The sequence below is a fragment of the Myotis davidii genome, unplaced genomic scaffold, assembly GCF_000327345.1.
Source record: "Myotis davidii unplaced genomic scaffold, ASM32734v1 scaffold59, whole genome shotgun sequence".
In the NCBI taxonomy this organism is placed as follows: Eukaryota; Metazoa; Chordata; class Mammalia; order Chiroptera; family Vespertilionidae; genus Myotis; species Myotis davidii.
Genome location: NW_006293001.1, coordinates 2,872,166 through 2,885,651, shown reverse-complemented (window position 1 = coordinate 2,885,651; position 13,486 = coordinate 2,872,166). Strand labels below are relative to the sequence as shown.

The window sequence follows — 13,486 nt, the reverse complement described above, 5'->3', positions numbered from 1 at the left end:
TCTCCGACATCCCCTGAGGGGTTCCAGATTGTGAGAGGGGCCAGGCCAGGCCGAGGGATCCCACTGCAGGAGAACTCCAGGGAATTTCTAGCCCATCTCGCCCAGCATCAAGCTAACCTACCAGTCAGAGTGTCTACCCCATGGTGACCAGTGCACATGATAGCGAGTGGTTGAGTGGCCTTAGCATATTACGCTTTGATTGGCTGAACAGTCAACCAGTCGATCATCATCATCATCATTATTATTACTACTACTAGAGACCCGGTGCATGAAATTTGTGCACTGCGGGGGGGGGCGTCCCTCAGTGTGGCCTGTGCCCTCTCACAGTCTGGGAGCCCTGGGGGGATGTCCAACTGACTGCTTAGTGGGCTAGGAGGGTGGGTTTAGCTGCACCCCCGACAAGGTTCAGTGCACTTCTACTGCAGAGACGGTGCCACTGCTGTCGGGGAAGGAGTGTTGGGGGGAATGAGTCTGACCCTGAGGGGCCACTTAGGCCTGCCTTCACCTGGGTCTGGAGTTGTAGGGACAAGAGGCGTGCCTGGCCCCAGCGGAGGGGGCCCAGCAGTGGCAGGCCACAGGCCTCGGGTGCCTCGGGGATGCTGACAGGTTGACGCAGGCGTGCTATTGTTGTGGGCGCTCCTGGCGGGGGTGGCAGGGGAAGAGGTCAGGAGTCAGAGATATGGGCTGCAGCTACCCCCACAGCTGGGTCTTCTCCTGTCTGGTCAGCCTCCCTGTCCCCGCAGGGGGCTGCGGTAGTGTGTCCGTGCAGGGAGATTGGAAGAGCTCCCTGTGGCTGCTTCCTCTTCCTTCTTTGCAGTCCAGGCTCCTGTCAAGCACTCTCCTCAGACCCCCGGGAACTTGGCTCCAGCTGCTCTGCCCCTCCATGGCTCCCTGCAGCCCCTGCCCCACTCGGCTCTCCCGGCTCCACACCTGTCAGGAGGCTGCCAGGATGCCCTGCTGTGGGGCCACCAGGGAGTATGCACTAAGCCTTAGGTAAGCCCCCGGCCTGCCGTGCACAGGCCCCGGGGGGCATGGCGGTGGCCACGAAACGTGATGGGTGGGCCCCGCTCTTTGCTCTTCGCTTGCCACACCAGCCTTCACTCGCTGCTCCTGCCCGGGGCCAGCCGGCTTCGCTCTATCGCTTGGTGCCTACATATGCAAATTAACCACCATCTTTCTTGGCAGTTAATTTGCATATCACCCTGATTAGCCAATGGGAAGCATAGTGGAGGTACGGTTAATTACCCTTTTTGTCTTTTATTAGATAGGATTAAAAACAAACATTAGGAAGAAACTTGTAAGGAAGCCCCAGGAATCAGAAAAATGATTAGGAAGTTTTGTGTCATTATTTTTTTCACATAGGTTTTCAATTCCTTGCTCTTTCTTTTCTCCTTCTGGCTCCCTCATGATGTGAATGTTGGTGTGCTTGAAATTGTTCCAGAGCCTCCGTATACTGTCCTTTTTATTATTCTTTTTTCTTTTTGCTATTCTGATTGGGTGTCTTCTGCTTTCTTATCTTCCAAATCTCAGATTTGATCTTCTGCTTCATCTACTCCACTGTTGTTTCCTTGAAATCTATTCTTCATTTCAATTAGTATATTCTTTATTTCTGACTGGCTCTCTTTTATGTCTTATAGTTTTGTTTTTTATGTTTTCTGTCTCTTTGTTGAAGTCCTCACTAACTTCACTTACTCTTTCACTAAGTTCACTGAGCAACCTTATAATCAGTGTTTTAAACTCTACATCTAGTAGATTGCTTGTCTCCATTGTGTTCAGTGTTCTTCTGGAATTTTGTTCTGTTCTTTCATTTGGTACATGTTTCTTTGTCTCCTCATTTTGGCAGCCTCCCTGTGTTTGTTTCTATGTATTAGGTAGAGCTACTTTGTCTCCTGGGCTTGGTAGAGTGGCCTTATGTAATAGGTGTCCTGTAGAGTCCAGTGGTATAGTCTCTTTGATCACCTAAGCTAGACACTCCAGGTGTGCCCCCGTGTTGGCTGTGTATACCCTCGGTTGCAGTTGAGACTTGATTGTTGTTGACATGTCAATGGGAGGGATTTATGCCTAGGCTCATTGGCTGCACAGACTGGCTGTGCCCACTGTGGAAGATCAGCTGTGCTGGGGTCCACTCCACAGAACAGGACTTACTTTAACAGGGCACTGGTGCCTGCTGAGTCCATCGTGGGGTGTGTCGCTTGTGGAGGTGGTTGGGTGATGCGTCAACATGGTTTGAAGCTGCCAACTAGGTGTGCTGCCTCTGGAGCCTCCCGGGAGGTGCTGGCCAAGGTCAGCCACCATCTATGTTTGGCTTGGGACCACCAATTATGAGCTACAAAGCAATTTGCAGGTGGATGCTACTTGTACTGGACTTGGAGGTGCCTAGGAGAGGCCAAGCTGCCAACCAAGGCTGGCTCCCGCTAGTACCAGGCCTGAGGCCACATAGCAAGAGGTACAGGGCATGCCAAGGCCAGATGCTGCTTGTTTGAAAGTTTTAGGAACGTTGGAAGCATGAGCCAAGACAGGTCATTTGTATGGAAAAGCTCGGGTGATCCCACAAGTTGGGTGGGGCAGGGTCTCAGGGAATCACCAGGTTGAGGCTAACAGTGTGAGCCAGGTTGATAGAGACTCGGATATGGTACCCACCTGCCTGCTCTGTGGGAGCAGGGCTCATCAGAGAAACAATGGCCTCTGTCAATACTTCTGTCAAAGCTGTCCCTCCAATTCTTGCCCTGACGCCAGACAATTCAATTCATCCTTGTATATACCTGGTGCCTTTCGAGCTGCTGCCCCAGTGCTGGAGCTCAGAGCCAGTGAGTCTGAATAAATCCATACATGGGCCCTTTAAGAGGAATGCCTGGGCCTCCAGCAGCCTTCCATCTCACTGAGCCACAATCCCTGCTGTTTTTATAGACAGAAGTTATGAGGACTTCTCTTCCTGGCATTGGAACCCTGGGCTAGTGGGCTTGGTGTGGGGCTGGAACCCCTTGCTCTTCAGTGGGGGCCTCTGTAGCCAAGATATACCTTTTTTATGCACTACACATGGGTGTGGGACCAGCCTGTTCTGCATCTCCACCGCCCCCCCCCCATCAGTTTTGATGTAGTTTCTTCTTTAATTCCTTAGTTGTAGGACTTCCGTTGAGGTTCAACTACATTTCAGGTAGTTCTGAGTGATGCTTTTTTCTGTATTTTAGTTGTAATTTTAATGTGGTTGTGGGAGGATGCAAGAACCACATTTACTTACACTGCCATCTTGACCCAAAACTGTCAACCAGATGTAGTTTTATAATGATAATTAGAGGCCTGGTGCACGAGATTCATGCACTCAGGGGGGGGGGGTCCCTCAGCCCGGCCTGTGCCCTCTCATAGTCTGGGAGTCCTTGGGCCTAAACCGGCAGGCAGATGTCCTTAGAGCTGCCACAGAGGCAGGAAAGGCTCTCACCACTGCTGCTGTGCTCACCAGCCATGATAAGGCTTCTGGCTGAGTGGTGCTCCCCCTATGGGAGTACACTGACCACCAGGGGGCAGCTCCTGCATTGAGCGTCTGCTCCCTGATGGTCAATGTGTGTCATAGCAACTGGTCGTTCTGCCACTTGGTCAATTTGCATATTACCCTTTTATTATATAGGATTTTAATATTCATTAATATAGAAAAGCATGTTCTGTATTCTGAATAACCACCAATTCAAAACTTAGAGCACTATCTGCTACTTGTATTTCCAAGAAATTTTAAAAAATCATAATCTTGCTGTAATTATATTAATTTTATGTATTTGCATCTTGATCTTAGACTAGAACCAATGGGTAGAGGCCACAAGTAGTGGGACATCAATTCAGTATAATGAAGTTCTTAGTGCAAAATATCCTTGACTGGGAATCACAAGACCTGCATCCTAATTCACTCAGTCCTTCTCTGCCTTAGTTGCCTTTTCTGTAAAATGGGCTATGAATAGACTCTCCCAGGGATCTTTGTGAAGACTAAATTAGATAAGTGGTTTGTAAATTCTAAATTGCTACATAAATGTAAGTCAACAATATAGGTATAAAGCAGTCAAAGGGGGAGCAGGCTTCCTAATCAAGATGAAGGTTCTCTGTTACTAGAGGTGCTGCAATAGGTAGGAAGACATAGCAGAGCATGGAAATGAAAAGCATGGACTCACACCAAATAAGGCTGGACTTATTCTTGATTCTATCCATTGTTGCCTGCGTGATCCTGGACAAATTACTTATTCTCTTCAAGCCTAACTGCCTCCCGTTGCTCATCTGCACACAATGAATTATCATGAGGATTAACTGAGATAATAGATGTCACTTGCTTTTCAATTCCTGGTGCATTCATTATATGCTGCTGCTCATCTTAATTAGTATTGTACTTTATTATTGTTATTATTAATACTGTAACTACTACTATTATTGTTATTATTGAAAACGAGCATTTGGAAGAAACTTGTAAGGAAGCCCCAGGAATCAGAAAAGTGATTGGGATAAATAGTTTCCTAATTCTAAGATTCAAGTTTCTATGCCTTTGTTTTTACCTTTATAGTCACATCAGAACATAAGATTTGTGGTTTAAATCTGCATAAAGAACTAGGAGTCTCTATCTAGTCTACTTGAATCCTCCATCCCCAGTTGATAAAAGAGGTTCTGGCATTTTCACAACTAGTAGTTGGAAGTCCCATGAACAGACTTGATAATAAACACAGGAAGGAGCTACCTTTGCCAGAGAGTGAGAACTAGGCCAAGAGTGTTCTGGAAATCAAGACCTTTCCTTTCCTTTGCATTCCTCTTTGACCCTCTTTCCTCACCTATCATCTTAGACATCAGAGGAGGGTGTTAATCCAAGGGAGTCTTCAGTTTCTTCAGGTTAGGCCAGTGGTCGGCAAACTGACCCCTTGAGTGTGACCCTTCCACAAAATACCACGTGCGGGTGTGCATGTACAGTGCGATTGAAACTTTGTGGCCCATGCCACAGGACCAAAGAGTTGCATGTGGCTCTCGAGCCATGGTTTGCAGACCACTGGGTTAGGCGAAGGAGATGTTTCTGAGTAGGGGTCTCATGGAGCTCCTCACCACTCTAAATCTATCCTTCCCTCGCCTTGTTTGTGCCAAGAGTAGTAAACTCTGGGCACCATATTGGTTTAATAGCATAGAGCCATACACCACACACCCAGCTGGGGAGAGTATGCTGGCATGTTGACGGTTTGAAAATGAGAAAGGAGAATCAGCCCCTTATGTGAAATTTACTTTGAGTATGTTTTGCAGCATAAATTTAGAGGATTATGAGATAAAGAAAAACATGTAGAGCTTATATTAAATATTATGTGCTAAAATATTCTAAAAACAGTCCAACGGGTTACTTATTTTTATAGCCCAGATCTATCCTTGAAGATTTTATTTTTATTCATTTGTATTACTCCGATTTTGGAAGCCCAGCAAATGCAAAGTGGTTCATTAGTTGAACTCTACTGTAATTACTAAAGCTAATGAGAACAATATTTTTGAATGCCAACGCCAATTTATCATCTACTTCTTGTAACAGAACAATTTATGTCTCTTTTCAGAGGAAATCTTCAGTACCCACTCCGCTCTGTGGTGGTCTCCAAACGGCACATTTTTAGCATATGCCAAGTTTAACGACACTGACGTCCCACGTATTGAATACTCTGTCTACTTGGACGAGTCGCTGCAGTACCCAAAGACTATCCACATTCCATACCCAAAGGTCTGTGCTCCCATTCACATCGCAGTTCTGTGATTTGATGGGAAGAGAATGGTTTCATTTAATCCTTTCCTGCTAATGAAAATATTGTCAGTCTCTCTTCAACAGCTTGCGGTGATTACTCTTGCTGAAGTCAACAGCATCTGGCAATTTTAAAGTATTTTTATTATCCCAGAAAAGAGTGTGATTTAAGGTTTTGTAATTTCTCCAAAAACTTTGAGGAATGACAAGCCGAAAAAGATGGGGGAAATGCTTTTAAAAGAGGTAGGGGGACTGAGAATGTTTGAATGGAGGAAAAGAGAGGCTATAATTGAATCACAAGCTCATCTCATTTGTGGAAGTTGGAATGTGCCCTAGATGAAGTTGAAAAGCTTGATTGTATATCAGGTTGTATTACTAATTAACAGATACAAGACTAGTTTTAGTGGTTCTATTATAGATTTGGCACGAGTGTTAATTTCACACATCCTACATTTGGAATAATAGTGTCATGTCTTGGTTCTCAAGGCTGTTCTCCCCCTCCGGATGCATGTTTATGAAAATTGAAAAGCTCCCTTCAGCAGTGTAAGCTAAGGAAGAGGGGAATTTAGAAGAATTACAATTCTTCACTAGTATCATAATAATAATGGCCACCATGTTGTCCATAGGAAAATGTAATAGTAAAGTGCTGTTTTGCTGTAAGCAATTTGGAAAAAGGGATTTTTATTTTTACCAGCTCCCTCAATTTGTTGTATGAAGAGCTGCCATTTTAGGAAGACAGAGAAAAAAAGATCAGAGACTAAATATGGAGATGTATTTTCAGTGAAATGTAATTTTTGATGAGTGAAACTGGCAAAAAAACAAACAAACCATAAAATGTTCTTACTAAAAATACATTATTTCTAGCTAATTTGTCAGTTGAGGATCTATGTGTGTATATAAGAAGGTTTTATAGATTTCTGTCATGCTATTTATTGTAAAGCTCCAACGTGGTGAACCTGAATTTGGAGTGAAAATGACAGCTTCCTAATTAGCATTATTGGCTCTCAGCTCAGGGAAACTAATGTTCCTGGTGGGTTGTGTCTTTGGCTGAACCCAAGGAATTTTTCCCAGTGGTCAGCCAGTTGACTTCTTGTCTTCTGGAGTCAGGATATATTCGCAAAATACCAGAAATGATTTTAAGAAATGTATCCTTGTCTGCATAAAGTATACATAAATTATGAATATTTATTAATTAAACAGGAGTGTTTGGGGTCTCTATATATTTCTGACTGAACATGAAAAGGTTGCATTTCATGACCCTCCCTTATGTTCCTTTTATCTACATTAAATTGTTTGAATGTGCCTGATTGTTATAATTTTATGGCTGTAATGCAGACATTTTTGTACAGTTTTAAACTTGTGCAATGATGTTGTATTTTTTTTCAATACCAATCCTGTGATTGCTTTTTCTTAGGCAGGAGCTAAGAATCCAACTGTAAAGCTCTATGTTGTAAATACTGACAACCTCACTGATCTAGAGCCTGCGCAAATCGTTGCTCCTGCTTCTGTATTAACAGGGTAAGACTCTTGACCCGAATGAGTGGGTAGCTGCATCGCTCCCAAGGAGAAAATTTAAAAAATGAATAGCAGATTCCGTGGTATCCTCCCATGGCATCACCCAGGCTGGCAGTCATTCATTCTTTCACTTAGCTACTCTTTGTTGACCACACTTGACGTCTCTGTGCTGGGCAGAGATGTTGTTGCACAATGAATAGAGCCGTCAGAGTCCCTAGTGTCATGGACCCTATACTCAAGGTGGGAGAAGCGGATAAGAACCAGGGAAACAAATAAAGATATATATAAAATGTCAGGTGGTGACAAATGTTGTGAATACAGCTAAAGCAGGGCAAAGTGACGGAGATGGTGATGTTGAGGGGGAGGGGAGGAGTGTTAGGGAAGGCCTCTCTGATGAGATGACCTGTGAGCATTGATGTGAAGAACGGGGTTGGGGTGGGTCTTGCCACATGGATAGCTAGGGGTACCGAATCCAGGCAGAGGTAGAGCAAGTGGCAGCACCCTGCAGAGAGAACACGCTTGGTGCATTAAAGGACCTGTGAGGAGGACAGGGTGACGGAGCCACCTGAGTGAAGAGGACAGTGCTGGGAGTAAGGCCAGATCACACAGGCTTTCCAAGTCCACTTTAAGAACTAGAAAAATGCAGGACAACTGTGGATTAAATTTTGGGAGCCTCATGATGCTGGTGTGCCTGAGGATGTCAGTTGCTTAAATAATCCTTAATGGTTTGAAATTCTGCTATTGAGAATTCTGCCCCTTGTTATTTTCTTGTAAAGATAACCACCGTATTGCATGCGATTTAGTGCTATCAAGTTTCTCCTTGCTCATTTCTTTTATCTATATTGGTTTTGTTGTTGTTGTTAAATAATAACTCGCATATTTTGAGCACTCACTATGTGCCAAACACAGGGTATTGTCAAAAGTAACTCTCTCTTTCCAACAACTATTATCATATGCCTGTGTTACAGATAAGAAAAATGAGTCCTAGAGATTAAGAAAATGACCAAGTAGGATTTTGTATTCAAACTTGTCTGACTTGGAGAACAGCGCTTCTAAGCATTCTGCTAGGTGCCTCCTTCTGTGCGAATTCAGGTGGTGCCCTCAGGTTCCTGAAGCTGTCATCAGAGTTAAATGTAGTATCTGCTTTCTCAGGGTTGCGTTTACTACATCACGCATGCTGTCGGCTTTGCTCTGTAATTGCTAATTCATTAACTTGTTTAGAAATATTTATATTAACCTATTTATTCTTTGGAGGGAGACCAGTTACTAGTAAATTTAAAAATAATTTTTTCCTGAGTTTGTCCAAGGATAGAAAAAATTTACCCAGTGGTTCTAAAACCTGGTGTTCGGTCCCATCCAGCCATCTCTTCAATCAACATTGATTGAGCACCCACTATTTACACACACAAAAGTCCTCAGAGTGAGTTTCTGCCCTTCTAAGACTTATGATCGGGTAGAGGATGTAAGACATTCCCATAAATGACTCCAAGAGCAAATGTGACAGAGGTATAAACAAAAGGCTGGAGGCCTTCTGGAGGGAGTGGGGGACAGGTGGGTTTTTCATGACCCCAGCAATCAAAGAATGTGCCGATTGAACAGGGCACAGTGGGGAGGAAGAGCACTGAGGTGGGAGGAACCGCATGGGAAAGGGTGGGGCTGTCCAAGAGCAGCAGGGCCTGGTGTGACCACCTGGTCTACAGCTAATATCTGTCTGAGGGGAGGATGAACCATGAGCGCCTGCTCTGAAAAAATATTAGATCTAGCCCAGCTGGTGTGACTTAGTGGTTGAGCATCAAACTATGAACCAGGAGGTTAACAGTTTGATTCCCAGTCAGGGCATATGCCTTGGTTGCAGGCTCAGTCCCCAGTAGGGGGTATGCAGGAGGCAGCCGATCAATGATTCTCTCTCATCATTGAAGTTTCTATCTCTGTTTCCCTCTCCTTTCCTCTCTGCAATCAATAAAAGTATATATGCATTAGATCCAGAAGGGGCTTTAGACCTCACCAGTGGTTGGAAAACTTTTTTTTGAAGACCCAGAAGACTTCGTTCAAGTGAGATAGCACAGAAGTACAGAGTCACAAAATGGAAGCTGCACAGGTTGCAGGCCCAGTCCTCATCCCCTTTCCTATCCCCCCGAGTCTCAGGCAATTAGACAGAACCTGAAGGGGCTCCAGAACACCACTGTGAGACACAGGTGAAAGAACTGAAGTCCAGAGAGGTAAACTCATTTGGTCAAGGTCACACAGCAAGTTAGTGTAAGAACTGGTAATAAGAGAGAGGCCAGCACCTGCCAGGCCAGAATAATAGAATAATTGAGTTAAAATATATTGAGTGCTTCCTATGGGCTGGGATTGTGCTTGGTGTCTGCTCATTTACTTTCCACATACTCCCTATGGTGTAATTTTCATGGCCATTTAACAGACGAAGAGATAGACTCTTCCCCACTTAGAAATTACTTTCCAAGGAGCAGGAGTGAATTTCCAAGCTCAGGAAACTTCCGTAGTTCTAAGGACTTATTTTTTGCCCCATGTAGTTCTTTGTAGTTCTTTACAGCACCCTCCTAGCGAGGGCTCCCTCACTCCATGGAGATATTTGTGTGGGACATATTTCACCAAAGAATTGTATTTTGGAAATGCCACAGGATATATAAGATAGGCAAGTGCAAATCCAGCTCTGGTCTCTGTTAATATCAGTAAGGACCCAGCTGTACTAAAACCAGGCTTGAGATCATGTCTGTGGAAACATTCTAACACATGGTCACGCTCCGTTTTCTGGCCTCACGCACAGATCCAGCAAGGCCAAGTAGACCAGGCAAGTTATACCTCTCAGTAAACTGCCCAGCACGCTATGCTGCATTGCCTGGTCAGTCACAGGTCCCCGAGTGGGAGTGTGACGCCCTGCCAGGCGCAGCATGATTGATTCTGCCCATGCGCCCACCACAATTTTCCTGTTAGGCCATGACCTTTCACCCCCGAGCTTCCAGCAGGTGAAATCCTACAGGAGGATAAGGCTGGTTTGCAGTTTGTTAGGAATGGGCTGTTCTGATAACAAGCGAGAAGGGCATCCAGGTCCCTCTGCCAGCGGCCCAAGCCTGACTCTGAATCAGGGTGAGCCTCCCTATCGCCTTCCCTGATTTAGAGCTCAAGTTCATTGGATTTGTTAGGCTGTGCTTTTGTATTGACTGCTCATGCTGGGAGTTTGAAAGCTCAAACTATTTGGGAGAAAACAACAGGTAATGTAAAATCATCAATCGCCTTCCTAACTGCTTTATTTAGAGCAATGCTTCACATTGCTGAATTGAAGTAAGATGAGTTCTACAGGTAGTGGCCAATCTTTACTATAACATCATCAGTGCCTAGCAGGATGCCTAAGACATAGCAGATACCCAGTTGATATTTATAGAATAAATGGATAGAGTTAATGCATGGGTGAGTGAATAGAAGAGGTATAGTTCACATGTGACTTTGTGAGTGCAAAATAGCTTATACAGCTGGCACCAAAGATGACCTTCAAAATGACCTGGCATAGCATTTCCAGTATTCTGCCCCTCCTAGTCATTTGAAAATTCTGTGGCCTGAAGCTTGAGGATCAGGGAAAATTCTGTGGCCGGAAGCTGCCCCAACATCTGCTCAATGGCCCAGGGGACCACACTCAACTCATGACCTACCCCACCCAGTTCTCTGCTCCTGAGGAACACCACAGATAGACTTGCTATGTCTCCTCTGAACAGTTGATGACCCGTGGTATATAAAGTAGAAACAAGACGGTCTGAGATTGTCACACAGGAGATGAATGAACTGGATAGCAGTGCCCTGGAAGCTGGTGACACCTCCAAGAAAGGAGGCAGATTAGGAGCTCAGATCTGCTCCATCTCACCCTACCCATTCCTCTCCTCAGCGATCTGTCAGCGGCCCTGGGAGGGTTGGCATCTCTGTCAGAGCAGAGGGTGGCATGGAGCCCACGGCCAGCACTGGCAGGACGCCCGCTTCCTTGGGTGATCCGCTGAATTAATCACGGCACCGTCTGCACTTGCTCTTAGTAGCAGTTTTCTCTCCAATATTCTTTCCAGTTAGTAATGTGTACCTTATTTTAAGCATCTTTAATATACCAAAAGAAACATTTACACAAGTTAGGGGTATTAATGTCACTCAACAGACAGTTACTAAATGCCTACTGTTTGCAAGGCAGCAGTCACTTTACCAGGGGATTCCCTGTAGTGTGACTTTCAAAAGCAAGTCTCTCCCAGTGCATTCAAATATGATTTGCTTTGTCAAATTCAGTTGTTTGGTTTACACACACTCGCTAGGAATAGATAGATTTCCTAGAGTGAGGAATTTTATCCTGAAAAGAAGCAAGAAGGTGAAGCTAGCAATGTTTACCAGAGGGATGGGTAGAGGTTCTACAGAGGGAGCGACTGGAAGCGGAAAATCTGAAGCCAGCTGCTCAGTTTGAATTCTGGCTCCAGCATTTTCCAGAGTGCGACCTTGGGCAAGTTACTTAGCCTTTCTGCCCTGCCATTTCCATGTCTGCGAAACAGGAACTCTAACATTCCTGCCACATACAGTGGGCATGAGCTTTATGTCAAGAGAGCACTTAGAACAGTTCTTGGCACATAGTAGATTCCACATGGGTGTAACCTATTATTTTGTCCAGAAATTACTCCATTGCTCCCTATTCCCGTTGTACTAACCCCATTCCAGAAGTTAGAAGAGCTGGTTGAATCACTAGGTCAAATCTGGGGTAGGCAGTCACTGTCTCAAGAGGAGGTCAGGTTGCCTACACAATCCCTCTTCTACACGCCCCCCAAACGTTACCTAACCAAAGTCTACTCCACAGTTGCCTCCCTGATTTTTGCAGAATAAAATCAGCTGGAGTGAAAAGTGTAGCTGATAATCCTGCTTGTTGGGTTTTTCTAGTTTTAAAAGGAGACTTCGACTTTTCGGTAAAAATTACCGTTGAGCCATTGGTTCCCTTGTATCTTTTTCATGACTCACTGACATCTGGTCCTGTCATGATCTCAACTCTGGGCTGAGATATGCACTCTTATGCTGTCTCCTGCTAATTCCAAACCCTAAATAGAAACTATGATTGAAGAGAAATGCGTATACCTTAGAATTCAAAAATTACTGCATGCTCTGCTGGTGAACTATCTCACTGGGCACTCCCAGGGTGCAGAGTACACCCTGGGCTATGGAGAGTGACAAAGGTAATGGAGGATACAGGCTCACGAACCTTTGATCTAGAAATGGGCAGGGAAGGTGCCAGATGCATGCGAGTTTCCTGGCAGACTTCCCAAATTCCATTGCTCAGTGTTTTCAAATGGGGAAAAGTTTCTATGGCTGATTTTTGAACACGAAAGCATTATTTACTGCTGTTAGTAGATAAAGCATTCAGTACCAGGTGACCCACTAATCATGTAAGAGTTTCTTTCCCCCTTATCTGTCCCTTCCCCTGCCAGGCCACTGTAGAAAGGGGGAAGGCTCTTTCTGGAGCTTAGGTTCCTAACGGATGTCCCATGAAACCCTTGGAAAGTGTATACATGGGTGTGGAGATACATAATTTTAATCACATGCACATAGAATTTTTTACCTAAAAGAGTGAGAACTACTTATATAAAGCATACCACTGGGCAAATCCTATCTCCCTGACCATTTTGTATGATCTGCAAGTTTGAATAACTTTACATTTTTGAATAGTTGGGGGAAAAAATCAAATGAAGCATTATACTTCATGACATGTAAAAATTATATGAACTTCAAATGTCAGCATTTCTTTGGGACTATTGGGGGTGGCAAGAATGGCACTAGGTGCTAGACCGGTGGGGTAAGACCAGACCTGGGTTCAGCAACCTCAGTACCTCTGTTCTGGCTAAGAAAGAATTCAGAGCCTAGACTCCAACTATAAGAGAACATTTATTTAGAAAATCACAAAGGTAGAAGTAATTCATAGAAGAAATGAAACAAGGAAACAAGTTATAGAGGCAAAGAAAAGTCCCTTGGAGCTTAGATGTAAGGAAGGTAACGGTCACATGCTTGAGGGGAGGGGGGAGGGGGGAGGGAAGGAGAGGAAAAGGGGGAGGTACTGGTGTGCTCTGGGGAGGCAGAGCACACTGGGTCCTCCATCCGAAGGATTTTAAGGGTAGAAATTTTAGGAGAGGTCCCAGGGGAAGATCTCAGTAGAATATTCAGCAGCTTTCCAGGTCTAGGTGTCCTTTCTGGGTCGGAGCCGGCAGCTGG

At 44.8% G+C, this 13,486-nt stretch overlaps 1 protein-coding gene across 1 annotated transcript in view; it reads left to right on the top strand.

Annotated features, from left to right (window-relative positions):
• DPP4 (dipeptidyl peptidase 4) overlaps positions 1–13,486 on the top strand; it is a 90,072-nt gene that overhangs the window by 39,308 nt on the left and 37,278 nt on the right. Inside the window, exons 9-10 of the mRNA XM_006766490.2 lie at positions 5,556–5,716; positions 7,149–7,252. Of these exons, the coding sequence (XP_006766553.1) occupies positions 5,556–5,716; positions 7,149–7,252 (265 nt within the window). The remainder of the gene's footprint in view (positions 1–5,555; positions 5,717–7,148; positions 7,253–13,486) is intronic.